Source organism: Heterodontus francisci, chromosome 2 (genome assembly GCF_036365525.1).
Source record: "Heterodontus francisci isolate sHetFra1 chromosome 2, sHetFra1.hap1, whole genome shotgun sequence".
Lineage (NCBI taxonomy): Eukaryota > Metazoa > Chordata > Chondrichthyes > Heterodontiformes > Heterodontidae > Heterodontus > Heterodontus francisci.
In genome coordinates, this window is record NC_090372.1 from 140,390,979 (window position 1) to 140,418,922 (window position 27,944).

General features: G+C 43.3%; 1 protein-coding gene across 1 annotated transcript in view; it reads right to left on the bottom strand.

Annotated features, from left to right (window-relative positions):
* Positions 1–27,944, bottom strand: part of LOC137347208 (contactin-associated protein-like 2) — a 1,554,138-nt gene that overhangs the window by 287,039 nt on the left and 1,239,155 nt on the right. The window contains exons 16-17 of the mRNA XM_068011439.1: positions 27,669–27,887; positions 6,824–7,060 (exon numbers count right to left, since the gene is read on the bottom strand). Of these exons, the coding sequence (XP_067867540.1) occupies positions 6,824–7,060; positions 27,669–27,887 (456 nt within the window). The remainder of the gene's footprint in view (positions 1–6,823; positions 7,061–27,668; positions 27,888–27,944) is intronic.

The window sequence follows — 27,944 nt, forward strand, 5'->3', positions numbered from 1 at the left end:
ACTGTACAGGGTGTTGGTGAGGCAACACCTGGAGTACTGTGCACAGTTTTGGTCCCCGTATTTAAGGAAGGATATACTAGCATTGGAGGCAGTTCAGAAAAGGTTCACTAGGCTGATTCCTGGGATGAAGGAGTTGTCTTATAAAGAACGGCTAAACAGATTAGGCTTTTATTCATTGGAGTTTAGAAGAATGAGAGGTGAAGTTATTGAAACATATAAGATTCTAAGGGGGCTTGACAAGGTAGATGTTGAGAATATATTGTCACTGGCGGGGGAATCTTGAACTAGGGGTCACAGTTACAGAATAAGGTGTCACACATTTAAAACTGAGATGCAAAGGAATTTCGTCTCTCAGAGGGTGGTGAATCTCTGGAATTCTCTACCTCAGAGAGTTGTGGAGGTTAGGTCACTAAATGTATTTAAGGAGGAGGTAGATAGATTTTTGAAATCTTGGGGAGTCGAGGGTTATGCGGAGCAGGCCCAAAAGAGGGGTTGAGGCCTGGGACAGATCAGCCATGATCTTATTGAATGGCGGGGCAGGCTTGAGGGGCTGAATGGCCTACTCCTGCTCCTATTTCTTATGTTCTTATCAGTTGGAAACTTACATTTGACTTTTAATGGAAAAAAAACCCTACAGTAACTTTAGCAGCCAAGATGGCCACTGCCATTTACAAATGAAATACCAGGAGATTGAACTGGAGACAAAGGGCTGAATTTTACTGTCCCCGCAATGCTATGGGTCATGGTGGGGGAGGCCGTATAATTCAGCGGGGAGAGGCCCGCCTCGACCCATGACTTCGAGAAGGGCCCGCATATTACCGGTGGCGGGGGATACCTCGGTGGTGTTCCCCCACCGCCGCCTGGCGGCGGGGTCTTCATCTAAATATTCAAATTAACATAAATTAAACTTAAATGAACCTACCTGCAGGCAGTGGCTGTCCCATGCCGATTTTATGGCCGCCGATCACACCTTGCGCACCTTCGGAATTCCATACAGTGTTCCGAGGCAAGAACCTGGTGGGGCGGGGGAGCAATAGAATTTTCTGGGCGGGCAGGAGGGGTGGGGGAGCGGGGAAACTGCTTTTTATTGGCTGTGGGAAGTTTGGGAAGGGGTTGAGGGTCAAAAGGAACATATTTTGGTGGAGGGAACGTTCAGGAGATCAAAACAATTTTATTATGGGGGAGAGGGAAATTTGTATATAAATTATCCATTGTGGGGTGGGACACGGAATTTGGAGTGGAAATAAAATCTTATTGTTATTTCCCGGAGACTGGGACCTTTAAATATTGAAATATTACTGAAGGGTTTGAAGCCCTTTAAAAATGGTGCCGGCGCCTGCGCAGTGGCGCCAGATGCCGTTGCCGGGGACACGGCGGCCGCCCTCTCTATGTCATCGGGGGTGGCCATTCCGCCCCCTCTATTTATATCAGCCCCCGCACGTAATATCGTGGGGGCTGTGTCGCGGCACTTCCATGTAGGAAGGCTGCCAAGTTCAAAGCGCGCCTCCACAGACAGCGGCACACTAATAAAATCCAGCCCAAAATGTCTGACAAAAAGCCCAGAGGGAACGATGCTTTGGCTAACTAAGTAGATTTTCCAGATCACCCTCGTTAGCAGGACATTCCAAACCAACTTGATGCATTCATAAAAGGAGACGTACCTCCAGGGGGTAAACACTGCCAACCCCACCAAAGAGAAGTTTTGGGTTTTAGACTTTAGACTTCATTAAAAACAAAGGGTGTGAGAGAACCATGTAACCGTCTGTACATCTCTGAAGAAACTGGAAGTTTTGTTACACAGACAAGCAGACAGACAATAACCAAGAGGACAGCAGCTGAGAAGGCTGCTGTTCCCCTGTCTCTCTCTCTCTCTCCCCAGAAAACATCATATGAAAACTGTCTGCGACTGGGGTCCTCCAAGCCTATAGACTGCTACAGCCAGTGACAGGGTGAAGAAGCCACCTGCAATTCTGCCTTCAAGCAACCTTGAGCAAAGCAAGCCAGCCAAACTACACTTTGACCAGCGAGGACTTCAAAAAAACAGCTTCAGCCGAGGACTACTGGACTTACAGACTGTATTTAAGTTCCATTTATTCCGGACTTTAATCCAAACACCAAATCTATTTCCCTCCCTGTCATCTATTTTGTGTGTGTGTGATTCTCATGTGAATGTGTGCGTGAATGTGTAGCGTTTTTTTTTAGTATTTTTAAATCGGGTTAGATTGTTAAGTATAATAAACTTACCTTTTTCCTCTTTAAATGCAAGAAAACCTGTCTGATTGGTTCTTTCACAATCTCAGTAAAAGAAAAAGGTAACAGACTCACAGAGGTGGTAAGCACTACCACTGTTTAAAAGGAATAAACCCTGTTGCGGTCAAATAATAGAAAGGGGCAAGAGGGGAGCCTGAGACCCCCTCCTCACTTGGCCGTAACAATACTGACTCTCACAGCTACCTTGATTGCACTTTCCCCCATCATGGTTCTTGCAAGAACTCTATTGCATTGTCCCAGTTTCTCCATCTTGATTGCATCTGTTCTGATGATGCCACCATCGGTCCACACCAGTGCTCATATGTCTTCCTTTTACCTCAGCTAAGGATTCCTCTCCACTCTGGTTGACAGGGCCCTTGAATGTGTCTGTCCCATTTCTTGCACTTCTACTCTGACCCCCTTCCCCTCCCTCTCAGAACCACGTGAGGGATCCCCTTCTCCTCACCTTCCCCCCCCTCCCCCACCAGCCTACATATTCAACGGATTATCGTATGCCATTTCTGGTGCCTCCAACACGATGCTACCACCAAACACATCTTCTCCTCCTCTTCCATTTCATCATTCTGAATGGACTGTCCCCTCTGCATCACTCTGGTACACTCTTCCATCACCCCCAACACGTGCTTCCCTTCCCATGGGACCCTTCCATGCAAGCACAGGAGATGCAACACCTGCCCTTTCACGTTCTCAGTTCTGTCCAGGGCCCCAAACACTCCCTCCAGGTGAAACAGCAATTCACTTATATTTCTTTCAATTTAATATACTGTACTCGCTGCTCACGATGTGGTCTCTTCTAAATTGGGGAGACCACTATCACTTTGTAATATTTTCCAGTTCTGCCGAAAGGTCACTGGCCTGAAAATTGATTCTGTTTCTCTCTCCACAGATGCTGCTTGGCCTGTTAAGTACTTACAGCACTTTTTGTTTATATTTCAGATTTCCAGTATCTGCTGTATTTTGCCTTTGTGAGCAGTGATCAAAGGCATGTGTTTCCACAGAAATTTAATTATTTTACTGTATTGATGTCTCTGCAACCCTTTCAACAGCAAAAGCAAAAGATATTTTTATTGCGCCTTCAATGTAGAAAAGCTTCCCAAGGTGTTTCACAGAAACTTAATCGGACAAAAATTGACATTGAGTCAAAGCAGAGATATTAGGAAGGGTGAAAAAAACCTTGCCAAAATGGTAGCTTTTACGAAGAATCTTAAAGGAGGGGAGAGTGGTTGAGAAGCAACAAGGTTTAGGGAGGGATTTTCAGAACTTAGGGGCCTAGATGACTGAAGACATGACCATCAACATAGGGGTGAAATGGGTTGGGGGATGCTAAAGAGGCTAAAGTTTGAGGAACGCAGAATTCTCAGAGGGTTGTAGGATTTGAAAAAAGTTGAAGAGATGAGGAAAGGACATTGTTTAAAGAAGTGTTAACTTCTGGAGGAATAGAGATTGTTCCCCATATCTCATGACACAATATTCCTATTGTCAAATAAGTTATTACAAATGGACTATGAAACCCAACTTTCTGTTTCATGCTTTTCCTGAACAAAATATTTTTGGTAATGTTTGTGGCAGAGGTAATGAAGCTATGGATCATTTTATTGCAATGAATTGAACATCACCCAAATGAGATTTTAACTCATTATTCTGTGATTTTAGTCCTTGTGGTCTTTGGCGAGACTACTTAGATAGTACTTCCTGACACGTGAGCAATAAACAAGGCAATGATTTACTTTGGCACATTGGAGTACAGTATATGGATTCAATAGTTACATGCAGAATAACATTTCTATTTGCACCAAAGGAAACAACCATCCAGCAAGATTCCAAATGTACCTGTCAAACTGGATTTTACTGTATGGCTCCCCAAAGCATATTTACAGAGAACCGTTTTAATTAAAAAATGTTTGAATTATGTTCATACATTTGCTAATCTTTAATAATACACTGTACTGATTTGAACACTTCGCTGCATTGCCTGACATTTATTTAAGAAGATATAAGTGAGCATAATGATATAGTTTCACAAAAATACGTGGCTTAAGGTGAGTTTGACTGACCTACAGCATCAATTACATAGAAGGAAACGGCAAAGTTTAATTCTTTATAATTTGATTTTTTAAAACTTTGGTAAGAACATTATTCAAATGCTCAAAATAATTAAAATACTCAAATAGTAAATTAATAGTAAAGGTGCTTATAATCAGTGATAATATTTCAAATTAAATGCTCATTTATACTCCGGCTGTCAGGGGTGAAAGAAGTGATCAATGCTGAAGAAACTAAAGTTGGAGAAGAGTTTTCAGAGGGTTTTCGTTATGGAGGAGGTTACAAAAAATCCATTGTAAGCACTTAAAACATAAATTAACAGGCATAATACTATTTTCAAAATAGAAATTGGTGTCTTAATGCATTTCTTAACAGGTACATTACTTTTCTGATAAGTTAAAGGAAAACTGTGACAAAACTGAAATGAGGGAATAGAATTATAGAATGCTATAACACACAAACACACCATTTGACCCATCAGTCTATTCTGGTCTTTTTCTCCACATAAACTATCAAATCTAATCTGACTCTCCTGCTTGCTGTCCATAGTCATTAATATTACTTTTTTTAAAACAACTAATTATCTTTAAAAATAATTTATGAACTCTGCTTCAACAATGCATTGTCCAAACATTTCCATACTCCAACCAATGTGTGAAAACAATTTTTCTAACCTCCCCTTTAATTATTTTTGTGATTATCTTACATTTATGTTCTCTGATTACTATCTTCCTACCAGCTGCAACAATCCATCACTATTTACCTTACAACTTTTCATAATCTTGAACACCTCTATCTGCTCACCACTTAACCATCTCAACCTTGCATCTGTAATCTCTCATTCCAGGTAAGACTCAAGTGCATCTATGTTGCATTTCCTGAATTACTTTTATATCTATAACGAGGTGCTCAAAACTGTATAGAACTGTGGCCTAACTAAAATATTGTACAACTTCAAGATTAGCTTCTTGCTTTAATATTCTATGCTTCTAAGCACAAAACCAAGGATTCAGTAGCATTCTCTATTTCAGTTCCCACCTTTAATGATTTGTGCATTGAACACTTAGGGCGGCACAGTGGCGCAGTGGTTAGCACCGCAGCCTCACAGCTCCAGGGACCCGGGTTCGATTCTGGGTACTGCCTGTGTGGAGTTTGCAAGTTCTCCCTGTGTCTGCGTGGGTTTTCTCCGGGTGCTCCGGTTTCCTCCCACAAGCCAAAAGACTTGCAGGTTGATAGGTAAATTGGCCATTATAAATTGTCACTAGCATAGGTAGGTGGTAGGGAAATATAGGGACAGGTGGGGATGTTTGGTAGGAATATGGGATTAGTGTAGGATTAGTATAAATGGGTGGTTGATGTTCGGCACAGACTCGGTGGGCCGAAGGGCCTGTTTCAGTGCTGTATTTCTAATCTAAAAAAAAAGGTCCCACTGCCTTTCTATTCCATTTAAAATCTGAACATTTAAGATGCATTCCAATACTTTATTCTTACTTTCAAATTATATTACTTCATTTATGCTTATTACTTATTGTTTCCTTCATGAAACTGTATCTTCCGTTAAGCTGCCCATCCTGTTAACCTACTGAATCAGCTTCATGCTAAATTCTATCCAGACCATAATCCAATACTTTGCTTAAAATTGTTTTGCTTTGCTTTTTTAAAATTCAAATTCTGTTGTACTACCAGGAAGTTAAATATTAGCCTGCCTGATTTCCAAATGGATTGCTCTGTACCTGTGTGTACCCGAGCTAGAGTATTTTAACCATTCATAATCAATGGAAAGAAAATCTAGCCCAGGGGTCGGCAATCTGTGGCTCTGAAGCCGCATGTGGCTCTTTAACATCTCATTTGTGGCTCCCAAACTTTTCCAGTTGGTATGCATTAACATGAAAAAAGCCTAAAAAAAATTAAGTCAAGAAAAATAACAGCCATATTTTTATTTTGGAGATAAAAAGCTAATTATTATGCTGCACTTTACAGTGTCAAATTATTATTTTAACAAAAAACATATTGTGCTCTAAATAAACATGTTCAAGTGGTTTAGCTATGCCGTGGTTATAGATAATGCCTTTGGCTTTATGGTTGCACCCATTATTGTTTCTGAGACGATAAATAATTCTGAATGTGCTATTAGAAACTCTTTTTATCACGAGAATAAAAAAATTGTCTTAATTCTATGCAACTCAAGTTGAAATTTATTTTAAAGATGACTTCACTGACAAAATTATAATAAAAATTTCAAAAAAGGGGAAAATTCAGAGTTAGGTCTATTTTAATGTTTTTTTCTATGTATTTTATTTATTATATATGCAAATTTTGCATCTACCAGAAACACTTGGAAATTTGCTAAGTATTTGGATTAAAAATGCTGAAATTTCATCTTGCGGCTCCCAATAGTTTTAATTTTTGGTAAATTCTTTTAGAAAGGCTCAACAAGTGAAAAGGTCGTCGACCCCTGATCTAGCCCGTACTTCAATCACAAAAAATCATCCAAGAATTCAAGCCATACCTTTAGTACAGAAGGGGCCATCATACGCAGTCTGCATGCAGTCACACGAGTAGCCATTGTACTTCTCCACACACTTTCCTCCATTTCGACAGTACATGCCATAACTGGTACAATGACCTGAGCAGCCAGGTTTCACCCCTGGAGTAATTTTTGCTCTCTCCTCAAGGTCGAGGGTGACACCGTTCATACTTAAAGACCGGATACATCCAAGATAACCCCGCTGCCCTCCTGCAGCTCCTGTGAAAAAAAAATTGAATGGGTGAAATGAAGCAAGAATTATATCAGACAGAGATTACAGCTTGGAGTTATTGCTCAACTGCGCTTGCTTTTTTGGTGCAATTGCCCCAATATTGGGGGAAGTGGCACAAAAGATCATTGAATTTTACATGCAATTTTCTTCAGCACAACTTGAGTTTCTACAATTATTTGCATTAATTTTAATAACATTGCACCAGAAGCAGGCCCCACCCAGAAAACCGCTCACACCCCCACAGTGAATTAATCACCAGTAGGAGTTTCTGCTATTTGTGCTCATTTATAGCCTTTGTGGAGGCTGTAAAAATTAAACTGGATCTTTTTGGCATAAGGACACTAATAGGTACGTTTTGAAAAGTTTTTAATGAAAGTTCTTTTAAATTTACAAAGGAACTGACTACTATACTCCAATCAAATTAGAAAATAGCTTTGTATACTTATTAAAAAACTATTTTCAGTAATTTAAAATGGGGTTACTCACAGGTGATGGAGTTACACTGCGATTTAAAATGTTTTTTTGTGATAAACCCATTTTCAGCAGTATTAATCAATATTTACCAAGTTACCATTTTAAAATACATCAAGGAATATTTTTAAAGCATTTTCAAAAATTACATTTTAAAATGTTGCCCGATTGTGCTGGTTTATGGCAGGTTGTATTCATTTAAATGCAAATGAGTTTGACTGGAAATTTGGGAAATAAACACACTTTTCAAAATGGGCGCAATTTTGTGCACAATTTTTGCCGGATTGTCAATTGCACCCAAAGTGGAAACTCTATCCTTATTTTTTTTATGACCCCATTCTCAATGTTTTTGGGTGGCAATGGGATTCTTCAGATGTGTGTGCTTTTGCTGGATAACCTTCCTCTGTTGAGTTGAATTACAGAGTCATCTGTCTTAAGGGCTGAGACGTGCTTTTTCCTTATTCTTTCATGGGATGTGGGTATTGTTGGAAAGCCAGCATTTGTTGCCCATCTCTAATTGCCCTTGACAGAGCTGTGGGTCCGGAGTCATATGTAGGTCAGACCTGGTAACGACAGCAGATTTCCTTTCGTAAAGGACATAAGTGAACCAGATGGGTTTTTACGACAATCAATGATAGTTTAGTGGCACCATTACTGAGATTAGTTTTCAATTACAGATTTTTATTAAGTAATTGAATTTAAATTCCACTAGCCACCTTGGTGGGATTTGAACCTGTGTCCCCAGGGCATAAGCCTGGGCCTCTGGATTACTAGTTCAGTGACATTACCAATATGCCACCATTGCCCTTGTGGCCAAGCCAGCCTGCAGATCGCTGTGAGGCCTGGGACTGTCTCAGCAGTCTTCCTCCAATGCCTGGGCACCATGCGTCTCTGCAGCGCCCCCTTCATCCTCTTCTTCCTCCTCTCTGTACTCCTCTGAGGAACAGTGGCGTTCCAGGTCCTTCTCTTCATCCAGTTCCAGTCTTCTTTGTATAGTCACATTGTGCAGTGCGCAGCAAGTGACCACAATACGAGTCACTCTGGCTACCTTGTACTGGAGGGCACCACTTGACTGGTCAAGGTGACAGAAGCACAGCTTCAAGATGCCAATGGTCTGTTCAATGAAGGTTCGTGTTAGGAGATGAATCTGGTTGTAGTGCCTCTCTCCAACCGTGTTTGGATACCGGACGGACATCAGGAGCTACGTCTTCAGGGGATAACTCTAATCCCGCAGCAGCCACCCATGGAGTCTGGATGTTGGCCTGAAGAGGAATAGCACCCGGGTCTCTCACAGGATGAAGGAATCAAGGCAACTGCCTGGGAACCAGGCGCACACCTTCAAGCAGTCTTGGGCCATAGACCCATAGTCTTGGGTAGCACCTTCTTCCCCTTGCAGTCCCCGTTGTGCTCCTTTGGCCTACTCCTGACCGGGAAGATGCATCTGCTGAAGCTCCTCCTCGCTACTCTGTCCAATGTCACAGTAGCCTGCTCCAATTTCAACTTACTCAGCTGACACTCATTCATTCACCAGGGCTTCCTCTACCAACCTCTGCTGCCCAAATGATGCAACTGGTTTCATGTTCCTCTCACGAATCCTACCACCCACTGCTCAAAAATGTAAGTCTCTTAATAGCAGTGATGGCAACTGTGTGCCACTGGTTGACCAGCTGAGCATTATTCTCTGCTTCTTATGTTTCTTGACCAGTGCATCTATTAGCTTTCTTGGCTCTGTGCTGTGTTCACAATAGCTGCACCCTGAGGTGTCCCACCCATTGTGTTTTCCATGTGTCTCCCGATTGAAAATTTAAAACTGCTCCTGAGGCCTGTTAATGAACTCCCCCAACCTTCCATCCTCTCTTTGAAAATTGCATTGTGTTCCGGAGGCGTCAGGATCTATTGATAACTTCCAGGACCACGATTTTCAACATGCACCCACACCCATGCTCTGCCCCTCTGGCAAGTAAAAATACAGCTCCAAATGTTGAGTGGACATCTAAATAATCCTATACAATTTTAAATCTAATTAAGTGCAGAACAGAAATGAAACCCGGCGGACCACCCAGCAGCGACCTAGGCACCAGAAACGACAAAGGCAAACCTAGCCCTGTCGACCCTGCAAAGTCCTCCTTACTAACATCTGGGGGCTTGTGCCAAAGTTGGGAGAGCTGTTCCACAAACCATTCAAGCAATAGTCTGACAGTCATACTCACAGAATCATACCTTGTAGACAATGTCCCAGATACCACCATCACCATCCCATCGGCAGGACAGACCCACCAGAGGTGGCAGCACAGTGGTATACAGTCGGGAGGGAGTTGCCCTGGGAGTCCTCAACATTGACTCCAGACTCCATGAAGTCTCATGGCATCAGGTAAAACAAGGACAAGGAAACCTCCTGCTGATTACCACCTACCACACCATTCCGCCACCACCCTCGGCTAATGAATCAGCACTTCTGCATGTTGCAGACCAATTGGAAGAAGCACTGAGGGTAGCAAGGGCACAAAATGTACTCTGGATGGGGGACTTCAATGTGGCAGGTAGCATCGCTGCCAACTGAGCTGGCTGAGTCCTAAAGGACATAGCTGCTAGACTGGGTCTGTGGCAGGTGGTGAGGGAACTAACAAGAGGGAAAAACATACTAGACCTCGTCCTCACCAATCTACCTGTCGCAGATGCATCTGTCCATGACAGTATTGGACCACGCACAGTCCTCGTGTTGTGTGGGACTACCACTGTGCTAAATGGGATAGATTCAGAACAAATCTAGCAACTCAAAACTGGGCATCCATGAGGCACTTTGGGCCATCAGCAGCAGCAGAATTCTATTCAACCACAATCTGTAACCTCATGGACTGGCATATCCCCCACTCTACCATTACCATAAAGCTGGGGGACCAACCCTGGTACAATGTAAAGTGCAGGAGGGCATGCCAGGAGCAACACCAGGCATACTTGATAATACAGTGTCAGCCTGATGAAGCTACAACACAGGACTACTTGCATGACAAACAGAGGATGCAGTAGGCAATAAACAGATATTCCACAACCAATGGATCAGATCTAAGCTCTGCAGTCCTGCCACATCCAGTCGTGAATGGTGGTGGACAATTAAACAACTGACAGGAAGAGGAGGCTCCACAAACATCCCCATCCTCAAAGATGGGGGAGTCCAGCACATCAGTGCAAAAGACGAGGTTGAAGCGTTTGTATCCATCTTCAACCAGAAATGCCGAGTGGATGATACATCTTGGACTTCTCCTGAGGTCCCCAGCATCACAGATGCCAGTCTTCAGTCAATCCGATTCACTCTACATGATATCAAGAAACGGCTGAAGCCACTGGATACTGCAAAGGCTATGGGCCCCGATAACATTCCGGCAATAGTAGTGAAGACTTGTGCTCCAGAACTCAATGTGCCCCTAGCCAAGCTGTTCCAGTATAGCTACAACACTGGCATCTACCCAGCAATGTGGAAAATTGCTTAGGTATGTCCTGTCCACAAAAAACAGGACAAATTCAACCCAGCCAGTTACCGCCCTATCAGTCTACTCCCAATCATCGGCAAAGTGATAGAAGGGGTTGTTGACAGTGTTATCAAGCGACACTTGCTTAGTAATAACCTGCTCACAGACGCTCAGTTTAGATTCCGCAAGGGCCACTCAACTCCTGACCTCATTACAGACTTGTTCAAACATGCACAAAAGAGCTGAACTCCACAGGTGAGGTGAGAGTGACTGCCCTTGATATCAAAGCAGCATTTGACCGAGTATGGCATCAAGAAGCCCTAGCAAAAGGGATAAAACTCCCCGCTGCTTGCAGTTATACCTAGCACAAAGTAAGTCAATTGTGGTTGTTGGAGGTCAATCATCTCAGTCCCAGGACATCACTGCAGGAGTTCCTCAGGGTAGTGTCCTAGGCCCAGCCATCTTCAGCTACTTGACCTTCCCTCAATCATAAGGTCAGAAGTGGGGATATTCGCTGATGATTGCACAATGTTCTGCACCATTTGCGACTTCTCAGATACTGAAGCAGCCCGTGTCCATATGCAGCAAGACCTGGAAAACATCCAGGCTTGGGCTGATAAATGGCAAGTAACATTCACACCACACAAATGCCAGGCAATCACCATCTTCAATGTAAGAGAATCTAACCATCTCCCCTTGACATTCAATCCCCCACTATCAACATCCTGGGGTGGGGTCACCATTGGCCAGGAACTGAACTGGATCAGCCACATAAATGCTATGGCTACAAGAGCAGGTCAGTCTCTTGGAATTCTGCGGCGAGTAATGCCTATCCAACATTTACAAGGCACAAGTCAGCAACTCACCAAGACTCCTTTGCCAACACCTTTCAAACCCGCAACCTCCACCATGTAGAAGGACAAGGGCAGCAGATGCATGGGAACACCACCACCTGCAAATTCCCCTCCAAGCCACACACCATCCTGACTTGGAACTATATCACTGTTCCTTCACTGTCGCTGGGTCAAAATCCTGGAACTCCCTTCTAACAGCACTGTGGGTGTAACTACACCCCAAGCGCAGCAGCAGTTTAAGAAGGCGTTTCATCACCATCTTCTCAAGGGTAATTAGGGATGAGCAATAAAATGCTGGCTTAGTCAGCGATGCCCACATCTCCCGAACAAATAAAAAAAAAACTGGAAAGTGCTTCTGGCACCAAACCCAGAGCAGAGAATTGGATGGGCAATAAATAGGCAGAAAGCTGGCATAATGAACCTCTAGTCATTTTTACAATCTGTTACACCCAACTAAAACCCACAAATTGGACATAAAACACACCTTGTGGAATGACTCTATTCTTTTTATGGCACTTTTCATAGCTGCAGTGGCACAACAAAATTGGCTATCAGATTCCCATTTTCGAATCAAGTGATTTGAGCTGAAGTGCTATGGTACCATGTGATTTAAACTGAAAAAACACAGGGGTCTGAATTTTTACCACGGAGGCAGGAAATAGGAGCCAGCGTTTTTCTCGGGTCAGAAAAGCCTCTCCGATGGGAAACTGATTAAAACTTTAGATTTCCGCATGGGGAAGCCTTTATTCTTATGGAGATGGATTTCCTGTCCACCTGGAACTGGTGGGGCCGGGAACAGAGGCAGCTGAGATGAAGTGTGGGATTCATTTAGAATCCAATGGCAGCCATCACTGAAGCTTAGATCTGCAGTTTGTGCCAAAGCCTTCCACTACAGCAGAGGGAAATGAGATGTAACAGGGGTGCTGGGCTCCCAGGCCAGGGCAGCCCCTCGCTTCATCGAAGCCGACCTGGATCTAATGTTGGAGTTCGTGAGGGAGAGGAGGAAGGTCCTCTTCTCGGAGGGTGGCAGGAAGAGGCCACCTCGTTGTGCAGCAGGAGCACCTCTCTGTTCAGCGTCATCTCCCTCTCCCTCCAATTCCTCTTCCTTGCTTACCCCCTGCACCCCACCCCCCCGCCCCCCGAAGAGCTGTCTCCTTCCAGGACCTCGTTGTCCTCAAGTAGAGCCCAGCAGACCACCACAATGACCAAGCTCCTTACAGGAGGGTATTTGAGGGCACCACACAACCAGTCCAGGCACTGGAATTACATCTTCAGAAACCCGATGGCCTGCTCAATGGTTGTCCTACTGTGCAGGTGGCATTGGTTGAGTCACCTCTGTGCCTCTGTCTGGCCTCCCACAAGAGGGGTCAGTAGCCATCTCTACAAGGGATGCACCTTGTCGCCTATGATCCATCCACACAATTTGGGGGTTGGAGTGAAGATCTGAGGTAGCCTGGACGGGTGGAGGAAGTCATGGCAGCTGCCAGGAAAGCGAGTGCACATGTAGAGGAAGCGCTTGTTGTGGTTGCAGACAAGTTGGACATTGAGGGAGTGGAAGTCCTTCCTATTGATAGATCTCACTCGCCAATTGTTGGGTGCCTTAATGGCCACATGGGTTCATTCGATGATGCCCTGCACCTGGGGGAATCCAGCAATGGAGGCAAAAACCCAATACCCTCTGTCCCTGCGAGGCTATGTCTGTCATTAAATGAATGCGCTGTCCAGCCTGGCAAAGAGGGCATCTGCGACCTGCGAGATGCAGTGGTGTGAAATCGTTTTTGAGATGCCACTAAGTTCCGCAGCTGATCCTCGGAAAAAGCCAGAAGTGAAGAAGTTCAAGGCCACAGTGACTCTGACGGCCACTGGCAGTGCATGATGACGAGTGCTGCGAGGTGGAAGGTCTTCAGCGACAAGGGCACAGATGTCTGTGACCATTTGCCTGGAAATGTCTGCAGCACTGGTTCTTGGTTATATCCAGGTAGCTCCATCTTCAGCAGTAGATCCCGTTTTGATGGTTTAGTCTCAGTTACCTTCTTACCCTTCTTTCCTCTTCCGTGTCCTCCTGATACCCGGGGTTCTGGCCTTCTTGCAGAGGGTTTTGCCCCGCATTACCACAAAATCTGACAGTCATGTCCCCATTGCCAGCTGCAGCCTTACTTCTGGGCAGATGGCCGCTCAATTGTCCTTGGCTGCCTTACCCCCTGCTCTTCTGCCCCCACGATGCCGGTGGGGGGGAGGCTGCTGAGCCTATTCAATGCCCGGGTGCTGAGTGCCCACTCTCCCTGCCACCTATGTAGTGCCAAGACCACTCCCTTACCAACAGCTGAGTCCTCCTTTGCCCCACTGACCCTCTTATGGGGCTGGGGTGATGCTCTGGGGCAGCCATAACTGGCTCCCTACTCTGTACCCACCTCCCCTCAGCTGATATGTTTCAGAAGGCGTGTGCTATCTGTGCATCCCTTTAAAAATTTGAACTTCAAACCCTGACTAGCTCTGAACGAGCTTTTCAACAGGCTTAATTAGCTTCAATTGGGAGGAGAGCGGGATTCCTGCTCCCCACCCCCCCTCACTTTGGTGATTATTATCAGCATCAGGATCGGTGCCTTGAAATTGACACGCCGTCCGGCGCTGGTACTTTTGAGACCACCCCCCCCTCACCTCTGTTCCTGACTTTGAGGGGCTCCGAACATTCAGCCCTCAGGCCGTGATTCATGCAAGGGACGTGTGAGTAACAAGCTTGCCTGGGGAGACAGGGAGAGATTTTAACTCCTGCACCTCATTTCCACATCCAGGCATTGACTCCTGGCTTTGTATATTGTGCTGTAATAATGGCAGAAATCACTGCCTGACCAACTGCCGTTTGGGTTAATTTGGGTGTTCACTGACCACCATTGCCGGGAATCTGTGGGAATGTTCCCCATCAGTCATGTAAGTGGTCAGGGCAGAGTTGGGAGGTGATTGGGGGAAACAGGGGGCAAGGGAGACTCCTGCGCCGCCTAACCGACATTTTTTTAAAGCTTATTTGCTGGGCCTCTTCTGGCTTTGGGCAGGTTTAGCCTGATGGGGAAACCATCACTGTTTCCCCATTCAGGCCTCCAGTTACAATGGCAGATTGTGCCCCGATTCGATCATTGGAGCCTGATCTGCATCTTTAAAGAGGCCCCTGCTACCTTGACACTTGCAACTTTAAATTGCAGGCAGTCAGACTGGTGTGGTAAAGAAGTGGACATGTCCCGACTTCATTTTAACTGCCCGCACCCCGCGCATCCCCATGCCCCCCATCAAGCAGCACAGTAGTATACCTTTTTTATACTGTCCTTCAATAATATTTGATTATTTTTCTGCAAAGTTTAAGTTGTCCTGAAATGTAAAGTGCTGAGCCAGTTACATTGGACTTGGCTGTGCTCAGTAACACTATTGATATGTTTGCAGGTTTAATCTTTAAACTGTTCTTCACTTTTCAAATGTTCAGTAGGAATTCATTTATTAGCATAAATCAACTGATTTTGTGAATCAGTTGAAACCTTTACACTTCCAGTTCACATACTTTAAATTAGTTTTTAATCTGGATTACTATTCCCGTTGGCATTTACTTCAGTGTAATCCTATTTGCATGTATCCGTTATGCAAATAATTGATTAATTTACAGTATTTTACAGCTTATGTTCAATTAATGGGAGGCTGTTTCCTTCAGCATCTTCATCAGCTTGTAAGCAGGACAGTTTGTGCTTGGAAAAATATAGATTGTTTTCTTTCCTGGATTATTTACAACAATTCATTTACAAAGGAGAAACCACACTAAACACCACACTTACTTACATTTTTAGTTGTGGTAAAGCCATCATCATCAGATGCATTAGAGTACCATAAGCAAGATGCATAAATAAAGAAGACTCAAATTGACAAGAGGGGGGGTAAATTTTCAAATCCTGATTGTCAAGTGAACCATTTCAACACATGCACAGCAATATTATGCATCATAACATCAATCTGCAGACAACAACGTATTATTTATATGTTTGCATTCATGGGCAATGATTGGGATAAGTAGCTATGATGTGTTGGTGATTAAATTAACAGTGCACTTGGCAGTTTTATCTTTAGCTAATTCAGTTGCAGTGACTTTCAGGAAGAAAATTGAGTTAATGATTTCTCTGCTGACTGGCTAGAGAAGGTATTGCTGTTCTGAAGAAGGATTAAAAGGGGTAGACTTCTGCTTTCATACTTCAGGTGGGGAGAACTGCTGCTGAGATTATTTTAAATGACTGGAACATTGTGGGCAGTGCACACCAAATTTTGTATATACTCTCCCTGTTGAGAACACAAAGTCATAAAATTACTCCTAAGGGATGGAGATTGACCTCAAGCAAGGTGATGTTGGTTGTCAAATGTAGATAGCAGTGACCTTGGGGAAGGACATGATGGCTTGGACAGAGGACTACCAAAGAATTTGGTCAGAAAATACTGTAGTCTTTAGGTTCACTTTTTTTTTGCAGCTTTATATAAAAATTGCACAAGGATTGATATGTCTATGAAAGTAAATAATGCAGCTATATGGCTTTAATAAAACAAAATCCTCTCCATTTTCCACTGTCATCTTCCAACTGCTGCAAAAGCAGAATGTTTTGGCTCATGGACTTTCCTTTATGACCAATGCCAATATTTCCTTATTTTTCAGAGCATGACAGCCCCCCATTTTACTTTCATGTTTAGTTGTTTTTTCTTTTTTACATTTTTTACAACCTTTTTTTGCATTTATTTCATTTCATCTTAGTTTGTTCAGTTTGCTTATCCACTGTTTTTTTTTCATGTTTGCACTTGCTGCTGTTCAATATTCAGTCTGTTAACACCTTTTCTGTACTAATGCTTTGTCTTGCAACACACCATTAACATATTGTTTGCCTTTGCTCCATGACCTTTTGGTCAGCTATGTGGCCTGGTCTAATCTACACCTTTTCCTTTGTTATCTCTTGCCCCACCCCCACCTCATTTGCTTATAACCTGTGACATTTTTAATATTTGTCAGTTCCGAAGAAGGGTCACTGACCCGAAACGTTAACTCTGCTTCTCTTTCCACAGATGCTGCCAGACCTGCTGAGTGGTTCCAGCATTTCTTGTTTTTATTTCAGATTTCCAGCATCCGCAGTATTTTGCTTTTATTTCCTTATAAATGTCTGGCAAGCAGTTGTGAGCCTGAAAATCTGTTTTTCCTACACTGGAACTTATGAAACCAATCTATGCTGGCACTTCAGTGCAACACCGACGAAGTGCTACATTAGTAAAAGTGGAGTCCTTTGGATGAGTCTAGTTTGTTGTCATAGCTGAGCATTTTGTTATACTGCCCTCTCTGGTGGGGAGGTGTAATCCCTGCTGCCCGCTCTGTTTGGGGAGGCGTTCGTAAAGTTAGTTCAATAATGGCTGCTTGCAATTAGTCCACATGGTAGAATCACTCAGTGCAACACACAACAGAAAGAAAAGGATGGGATTGAATTCTTTTTTACATTTCATTTGAGAAATTACGGTCTGAAGAACATTGTGACACACTTTTTGGAACTCTCAAAGTTGATTTTGAGGAAGTTGGGTGACTTGAAAGATTGCTCTGTGGGTGCACATCATGTTCGGGTACAACTGAGTCAGCGCGATACGTAATTAAAAGAAAATGGCGCTGAAGACATATTTTGGGACAATGGGGGAATTCAACCCTAACAAAGAGGACTGGTGTAATTATTTGGCTGAAAGCAAACAAAATAGGAGATGAGGATAAAGTAAATGTTTTCCTCACCACGATGAAGCCAAATGCTTGTAAGGTGGTTTCTAAACAATGTTGCTTCCGAGACCCCAGTACTATGGACTATTCTAAAATTAATGAGATTCTGGACTCACATTATGGCATGACTAAGCATTCCGTGAAAGGAAGCAGTCGTCAAGTGAGTCTACTGCAGATTATATTCTTGAATTAAAGAAACTCATCACTGTGGGTATGGTGCACACTTAGAAGTCAACCTTAGAGACATGTTCGTTGGAAGTCCAAAGAACAGTAAAATACAGGCCAAGCTTTTGAGTAAAGGCAATAAACTGACATGGAAGGAGGCCTGTGATATGTGGTCACAGCCATGGAAATAGCAGGAAGAGATAGTTGCAGATTACAAGGAAGTTCTTTTCTTGAGCCGGCAGGGGAGGTCCACCAGATTTCAGCAGCAACTGGGCCACGGCAGCCAAGTTCACAGACTCAGAGTCAGAAATTTAGATGCTACTGTTACTATGGTGGCCACCAATCATCTAAATGTCCCCATTTGCAGTCAAAGTGCTATGCCTGTGGGAAAGTTGGTCATATCCAGACAGCATGCAGAGTAGAGGAAACAGTAAAGCTCCAGGTCACAGTAATGTGCACCAGGTTGAGGTTGTGGTAGATCTAAAGCAAGATCAGGAGCCTAGAAGTCCTTGGATGTGCATATGACAGATATGGAAACAGAAATTGATGTTATTGAGCAAGAAGATCAAGAGTTGTACTCAGTCAGAGAGCAAGAAAAACGGCACATGGATGATGAGAGTAAAAGGGCTGAAGATATAATTCCAGCGGCCACAGTAAAAATGAAAGCCGGAGATTCACAACTTACTTTCATCGTTAATACAACTGCAATAGTGTCTGTTATCTCAGAAGGAAAGTACAAAAAACCCTAACAGAGAGGACTGGTGTAATTATTTGTCTGAAAGCAAATAAAATAAGAGATGAGGATAAAGTAAATGTTTTCCTCACCACGATGAGGCCAAATGCTTGTAAGGTGGTTTCTAAACAATGTTGCCCCGAGACCCCAGTACTATGGACTATTCTAAAATTAATGATATTCTGGACTCATATTATGGCACAACTAAGAAATTGACATGTTATTCCAGTAACAGTATTCCAGCATGAGGCGAAGTTAGTGTTAAGGTGGAATATGACAATGCATCCACTTACTTGCCATTGGTAGCTGCAGGAGGGAACAAAGTCATGCTGATAAGAAGGAATTGGCTTAAAAAATACAGTAAACTGGGCGGTTATTTACAGTAAGGATCAGTAAGAGTATGTCTGACATTGAGAAATGTTATGAGAGCACAAAGTGCTCTTTGAGCAAGGAGGACAAGGCTGAAGTCAAGATAAAGGACAATGTACAGCCAACATTGGGCAAAGACTTGCCAATGTCTGCCAGAGAAATTAGTGAAGAAATTCGCAAGGATGTGGTGCTCAGTAAAGTGCTCAATTATGTCATGAATGGCTGGTCTAACGAGTATGATGAGAAATTGCAGGAGTATTTCACACGTAGAAATGAGCTGAGTGTAGATCAAGGCTGGCTCTTGTGGGATTTAAAAGTCGTTATTCTGCCAAGGTTTAGAGAGAGATTGTCAGAGGAACGTCTTCAAGAGCACCCAGGGATAGTCTGTATGAAAGCAGTAGCAAGAAGCCATTTTTGGTATCCAAAGGTAGATAGAGATATTGACGAGTTGGTGAAAATTTGTGAAGCGTGTCTCAGAATAAGAAATGATCCAATCAAGGTTCCTTTCATTCCATGGTCAAACATCAGAAAACTGTGGAACAGGTACATGTTGATTTCTTTGAAGTGAAATGGAAAGAATGTTTTGGTCTATAGCTATAGTAAGTGGATAGATTTTGAGTCGATGCACAATACCAAAAGTGCCAGAGCTATTGAGGTTTTGAGAAGTTGGTTTGCAACTTATGGATTGCCAGAAGTGGTGGTGTCAGACAATGGTCCACAGTTTATGTCAGATGAGTTTTAAATATTTCTGAGTAAGAATGGAGACAAACACACTCTAATACCACCATATCACCCAGAATTGAATGGTGTTGCAGAAAGAAGTGTACAAATTGTGAAGCGATCTTTGCAGAATATTTGCTAGGTGACAAGCTAAGCAGTAACTTCCATGTTTCTCTTCAACACAGGCCAGACAATTCTCTGTTCTCTTACAGAATAACCCCACAGTCTATAACAGGTTGCTCACCTTACAAGTTAGTGTTTAAACACGCTCCGAGGGCAAGGTTGAGTTTGTTTAAGCCTAACATCAATAGTAAAGTAAGAGAAAAGCAAGACAGATTGAAGATGAGTGCGAGATACACAAGACATGAAACTTAGGGAAATCAGTGCTGGTCAGAAGGTCATGGGGGAAAAAATCATCCAGGTGGTAAGTAGACGTATCCTTTTGGAGTTGTAAAAAGATTAGGTGCATTCACATATCTAGCGAAGACTGGAGAGAGACTCCTTCGGTGTCGTGTAGATCATTTGCTTGAAAGAGAAATCTGACAAAGGGAGAGCATGAGAAACCTCCTCGAGTGCAAATTCCTACAGACTCAAGTGAAAGTCACAAAGAAAGTGAAGTCACAAGGAAATTGAAAGTTTACCAGTTTCACAGAATCCACCGGGAGAGCAAAGTGAGTCAGGGTCTTTGATTAAGACTAATCAATCAATTTCACAGTCCCAGCCATTAAGTGGAGTTGGTTCTCAAAGTTCAGTCTGAGATGTTGAGAGAGCAGAATCAAACTCATGGAAATGGAAGAAGATACCCAGACAGAATAGAAAGAAGCCAGATAGGTTAATTGCTGCACAGGGGGGCACAAGGAAGACCGGAAGAGCGATAGTGATAGGAGATTCGATAGTCAGGGGAGCAGACAGGTGTTTCTGTGGCTGCAAACATGAATCCAGGATGATGTGTTGCCTCCCTGGTGCCAGGGTCAAGGATGTCACTGAACGGTTGCAGAGCACCCTGAGGGGTGGGAGGGTGAACAGCCAGCAGTCATGGTCCACATTGGTACCAACAAAATAGGTAGGAAGAGGGATGTGATCCTGCAGAAAGAGTTCAGGGAGCTAGGTAGGAAATTTAGCAAGCAGGACTTCAAAAGTACCACGCGCAAGTGATTATAGAAATAGGAAGATAAAGCAAATGAATATGTGCCTGGAAGGATGGTCTAGGAGGGAGGGCTTTAGATTCTTAGGACATTAGAACTGGCTCTGGGGGAGATGGGACCTATACAGGGATGAGTTGCACCTGAATACAGCCAGTACTGAATTCCTTGCAGGGCAATTTTCTAGTGCTATTGGGGAGGGTTTAAACTAATAGGCAGGGGTGTGGGAACCAGGAGGAAATATCAGTAAGCAATACCAAGGTACACAGAATCCTGGGAGAGATAGATAGCACTACAGTAGGGAATAGTAAGTTATTAGATGGGGTCAGAGTAAGGGAGAAAGTAACAAAGTCTGAATCAGGGTTAATGTTCTATGGATGTGAATGCACAGAGTGTGGTTAATAAGACTGGTGAGTTCAAGGTGCAGATTGCCATGTGGAAATATGATGTTGTGGCTATAACAGAGATCTGGCTCAAAGATGGGTCTGGATATAAGGGGCTGAATTTTACTGGGCCCCCGACGTCAAGGGTTGTGGTGGGGAGCCCAGAAAATACCTCTGGGAAAGGCCCGCCACGGACCTCAACGCCTGGAAGGCCACACCTTATATTACTGGCGGTGGTGGGGCCTCGTGGTGGCCCCCCTGCCGCTCGACGGTGGCATCACAAATTACATATGCTATTATATGGTAAGTAATGAATTAATCACTTACCTGCTGCTGCCGGTTGTCCCGGTGTGATATTCCGGTCGATTGCCGGAATTCCTATGCCTTCGGATCTCTTTTTGGAGATCCGAGGTGGAACACTGTTTGGGAGGGGGGAGCAGGTAGGTTTTCAGGGTGGTGGGGGGGGGAACCTATTGCGGTTGATGGAGGTGATGGTGGGAAGGGGTTGAAGGTAAGAGGTTTTAAACTATGGGGGGGGGGAAGGTCGGGATCGCAAGGTAAGTTTTTTTTGGGGTGAAGAGGACAATTAATAAATTGATTAGTTATTGTGAGAGGGGATTGAAACTTTTATTACATTGTTCATTTTCATTCAATAGGTCCTGTAACTTTAAAATTTTAAATTAAGCAGAAAGGATGGAAGCCCTTTAAAAATGGTGCCAGTGCCTGCGCAGTGGCGCTGGACGCCGTTGTGAGGGACAGAGTGCTCGCCCCCTCCCACGTCATGGGGAGGGGGGGGCAGTCCACCCCAGCCATGTAAATGAGCTGCCGCGCTAAATATTGTGGTGGCTTCGCTATGTACATCTTGCGCTTCGACATTTTTGAAGCTTGCTGTCAAGTTGGAAAAATTCAGCCCAAGGTGTTCAGGAAAGATAGGAAAGGGAAAAAAGGGTGGTGGTATTGATTAAGGAGAGCATTGCAGTGCTGGAGAAAAAGGATGTCCCAGAGGGGTTGAGAACAGAATCAATTTGGCTGGAGCTAAGGAACAAAGAAAGTGTAGTTACATTGCTTGGTATTGTCTATAGGCCACTAACTAGTGGGAAAGATGTAGAGGAACAAATTTGCCAGGAAAATACAGAGAGGTGCAAAAATTATAAGGTAGTTATAATGGGGGACTTTAATTATCCAAATGTAGACTAGGATAGTGGTAGTGTAAAGGGCAGTGTGGGGCAAGAGTTCCTAGAGTGTGTTCAGGAAAATTTTCTGCAGCACTAATTTTCCAATCCAACGAGAAACAAAGCACTCTCAATCATGGAAGGTGTCATCAACAGTGCCATCAAGCGACACTTGCTTAGCAATAACCAGCTCAGTGATGCTCAGTTTGGGTTCTGCCAGGGCCACTCAGCTCCTGACCTCATTACAGCCTTGGTTCAAACATGGACAAAAGAGCTGAACTCAAGATGTGAGGTGAGACTGACCGCCCTTGACATCAAGGCAGCATTTGACCGAGTATGGCATTAAGGAGCCCTAGCAAAACCAAAGTCAATGGGAATTGGGGGGAAACACTCCGCTGGTTGGAGTCATACCTAGCGCAAAGGAAGATGGTTGTGGTTGTTGGAGGTCAATCATCTGAGCTCCAGGACATCACTGCAGGAGTTCCTCAGGGTAGTGTCCTAGGCCCAACCAACTTCAGCTGCTTCATCAATGACCTTCCTTCAATCATAAGGTCAGAAGTAGGGACGTTCACTAATGATTGCACAATGATCAGCACCATTCGCAACTCCTCAGATACTGAAGCAGTCGTGTAGAAATGCAGCAAGATCTGGACAATATCCAGTATTGGGCTGATAAGTGGCAAATAACATTCGCGCCACACAAGTGCCAGGCAATGACCATCGCCAACAAGAGAGAATCTAACCATCTCCCCTTGACATTCAATGGCATTACCATTGCTGAATCCCCCACTATCAACATCCTGGGGGCTACCATTGACCAGAAACTGAACTGGAGTAGCCATATAAATACCATGGCTATAAGAGCAGGTCAGAGGCTAGGAATCCTGCGGTGAGTAACTCACCTCTTGACTCCCCAAAGCCTGTCCACCGTCTACAAGGCATAAGTTAGGAGTGTGATGGAATACTCTCCACTTGCCTGGATGGGTGCAGCTCCAACAACACAAGAAGCTAGACACCATCCAGGACAAAGCCGCCCACTTGATTGGCACCCCATCTACAAACATTCACTGCCTCCATCACTGACGCACAGTGGCAGCAGTGTGTACCATCTACAAGATGCACTGCAGCAATGCACCAAGGCTCCTTAGACAGCACCTTCCAAACCCGTGACCTCTACCAACAAGAAGGACAAGGGCAGCAAATGGATGGGAACACCACCAGCTGCAAGTTCCCGTCCAAGTCACACACCATCCTGACTTGGAACTATATCGCCGTTCCTTCACTGTCGCTGGGTTAAGATCCTGGAACTCCCTTCCTAACAGCACTGTGGGTATACCTATCCCACATGGACTGCAGCGGTTCAAGAAGGCAGCTCACCACCACCTTCTCAAGGGCAATTAGGAATGGGCAATAAATGCTGGCCTGGCCAGCGACGCCCACATCCCATGAATGAAAAAAAAACTGCTAGACCTGGTCCTTGGGAATGAGGTGGGCCAAGTGGATCAAGTGTCCGCAGGAGAACATTTAGGGGACTGTGATCTTTTTATCATAAGGTTTAGGCTGACTATGGAAAAGGACAAAGAACAATCCAGAGTAAGAATAATTAACTGGGGGAAGCCAACTTCAATGGGGTAAGAAAGGATCTGGATGAATAAATTGGAGCCAAAGATTGACAGGAAAAACTGTAACTGAACAATGGGGTACCTTCAAAGAAGAGGTATTTCTGGCACAGTCAAAGCATATTCCCTCAAAAGCAAAAGGTAGGGTAAACAAAACCAAAGCTCCCTGGATGACCAAACAGTTAGAGATTAAGATAAAGTGTGCTAATGACAGATGTCAGGTAGAAAACACTATTGAGAACCAGGCTGAATATAGAACTTTCAGAGAAGTAGTGAAAAAGGAAATAAGAGAAGCAAAGAGAGAGTTTGAAAAGAGACTGGCAGCTAACATAAAAGGGAATCCCAAAGTTTTCTATAAATAGTAAAAGGGTGGTAAAACAAGGCATGGGGCCGATTAGGGACCAGAAGGAGGCATGGAGGCAGAGGGCATGCCTGAGATATTAAATGAATACTTTGCAACTGTCCTTACCAAGGAAGAAAATGCAACCCAGGCATTGGTGAAAGAGGAGGTAATTCAGACAGTAGAAGGGTTTAAAATTGATACGGAGGAGGTATTGGATAGACTGTGTCTGTACTTAAAGTAAATAAGGCACCAGGACCAGATGAGATGCATCCAAGGATGCAGAGGGAAGTGAGATTGGAAATTGCAGAGGTTCTGGCCATAATTTTTCAGTCTTCCTTGGACTCGGGGGTTGTGACAGAGGAATGGAGAATTGCAGATAATACACCCTTGTTCAAAAAAGGTTGTAAAGATAAGCCCAGCAACTACAGGCCAGTTAGTTTAACTTTTGTGGTGAGGAAACTTCTAGAAGAAATAATTCGGGACAAAATTAATAGTCACATGGACAAATGTGGGTTAATTAAAGAAAGCCAGCATGGATTTCTTAAGGGGAAATCATGTTTAACTAACTTGCTGTTTTTTGAAGAGGTAACAGAGAGGATTGATGAGGGTAATGCAGTTGATGTGGTGTACATAGACTTCCAAAAGGGATTTGATACAGTGCCGCACAACAGACTTGTGAGCAAAGTTATAGCTCAGGGAATAAACGGGACAGTAGCAACATGGATACGGAATTGGCTAAGTGATGGGAAACAAAAAGTAGTGGTTAATGAATGTTTTTCAGGCTGGAGGAAGGTTTGTAGTGGAGTTCTCAAGGGGTCAGTGTTGGGACCTTTGCCTTTCCTGATATATATTAATGACCTAGACCTTGGTGTAAAGGGAACAATTTCACTTGGAAGCATTGTGAACTGTGAGGAGGAGTGTGTAGAACTTCAAAAGGACATAGACAAGTTGGTGGAATGGGCAGACAGGTGGCAGATGAAGTTCAATGTGGAGAAATGTGAAGTGATTCATTTTGGTAGGAAGAACATGGAGAGACAATAGAAAATAAAGGGCACAATTCTAAACGGGGTGCAGGACCAGAGGGATCTGGGGGTATATGCACATAATCATTGAAGGTAGCTGGACAGGTTGACAGAGCAGTTAATAAAGGATACAGTATCCTGAGCTTTATTCATAGGGGCATAGAGTATAAGAGCAAGAAGGTTATGTTGAACTTGTATAAGACATGAGTTCGGCCTCAGCTGGAGTATTGCATCCTGTTCTGGGTGCAGCACTTAGGAAAGACGTGAGGGGATTGGAGAGAGTACAGAAAAGATTCACGAGAATGGTTCCAGGGATTAGGAACTTCAGTTATAAAGATAGCCTGGAGAAGTTAGGACTGTTTTCCTTGGAGAAGAGAAGGCTGAGAGGTGATTTGATAGAGGTTTTCAAAATCATGAGGGGTCTGGACAGAGTAGATAGAGAGAAACTGTTCCCATTCATGAAAGGATCAAGAACGAGAGGGCACAGATTTAAAGTAATTGGTAAAAGATACAAAAGCGACATGAGGAAAAACTTTTTCATGCAGCAAGTGGTTAAGGTCTGGAATGTACTACCTGAGAGTGTGATAGAGGCAGGTTCAACTGAAGCATTCAAAAGGGAATTAAATTGTTATACGAAAAGGAAGAATGGGCAGTGAAGGCGGGGGAATGGCACTAAGTGAGTTGCTCATTCGAAGAGCTGGTGCAGACACGATGGGCTGAATGGCCTCCTTCAGCACTGTAACAATTCTGTGATTCTGTGAACTTTCTTTTAACACGTAAATTATTCTGGAAATATTGGTCGTATTTTAGTTGTGATTACAGTAACAACAAGCATGCAACCCAACCTGTTAAATTTCAAGTATTGTTCTTGTATTCTTGGAAATTATGTACATGGACCATTTCACATTTTAACATATACTTTTTTTTAAAGTGGGGATTGAGTGTAGTATATGGTAGCAAAACATTGTCAGAAACTCTCCAATTCTGGGTTCTGACGCTGGTAAGCAATACTGAATTCTTGCTCCTGGATGGGATGTGAGTTTTGCAGCAATACATCTGATCTGTTTGAGCTAAGTCTAGCTGCAGTTTGGATGTGTTAACTATCAGATTGCACTCCAGGGTGATGTAGCAAATTCCCACTTCAGGCTGTTAGTGTTTGCCATATAACACTCGTGAACATTTTAAGATACAAACATCAGTTGACTTGGACACAGCCTTTGCTGAGATGATCAGGGCAATTCATCAATTCAAAATTAATATTAGTATTATATTTAGCCAGAGCTAGGTGAGACGATTAGTGATTGGAAAATCAGCACAGCACAGCTGTGGCTGCCTGTTCTGTTTTATATCATTCCTGTGGGGTCACCTGAAGTCTCAGGAAGTGTGAGCACCTAGGGGTGGAAGATCAAATTCTGTCACTTCTAACTTACAAGTAGACAAAATGGAATTACCAGATTAGCGATGGATGGTAAAATGTAGTCTACTATTTATATACAGCCTTTGTGTATTTAACCACTTGACTCTCTAACTGAGAAAGACTGAGTTTTTATTTGAAATAATAAAGATATTTTAAATAGATTAATCTGGTACTACATGATTCTTTTGTTGCTTGCTATAGATATTTGAAGACAAACAGATTTTGGTCGTTAAAGCATATTGCCAATTGAGATTTCTGACCACATAAGCAGATGCCTTTTGATGCTTCATTACATTCATTTCAGAGTTTAAGGTACAATTCTGATGTTTAATTAATTTGATGTGTTTTAATAATTCCATTTCAATCGAGCTAAATTCCAAATGTCCAGTACTATTCCTTTTGTTAGGCCTTTGTGGTGCACTCGTCCGTCAAACCTCAATCAGTGTTTAGTCAGGAGTCCCATCAATTATTTTGACCTAACCTTGCCTCAGTTAATTAATGGTAATAATTGTTACTGATGAATTGCTACCACTAATCAACCATTAAAATGGCTTCAGTAGTGAGAACCTGCTGCCTACCACTTCAACAATTTTGTCGGTAACTGTTAAACCATCCAAAATTAATGTGAGCTGAAAGCAAGGATAGTGATATTAATTTCTAAATTTCTTTTGACATATTTAGCTGCTAGTTTCCAGCTACAGCATCCCATATGAATATGCAACCAAAAAGAGAGATATTAAAATTAAGAGCAGATGACTAGATTTTTACTGTTGACAGTCATGGTAATATGGGATGAAATTACTATGTAATTGGAAAAATGAGTCAATTAAGGACAGTCAACATGGCTTTCTAAAATGCAGGTTGTGCTTGACTAATACTGAAATTAATGGAATGAAAATCAGGTAGGTTCTGTAAAAGGAATAGAATACCAAATGAGCTTTAATTACTTACCTACATAGAGCTGGCTATAGAGTTCCAGTCTGGTATGACCCTGGGTTGGTGCCTTCCTGAAATCCCTGCGCAGTAGATCTACTTGAAGGCTTGCTTCCTTTACATTGCGTTCAGCGATTACTCGATGCCACTGGTCATCATTCAAAGGATTTGGGGATCTCACTGTAAGTTCCTCTGGGCCATTACCCACATCAAATGAAAATGTTACATCCGTAGGTGCTGAAAATACAATAATCAGAATTCAATTCTTATTTGATTAAAACAGAAAACTTAGAT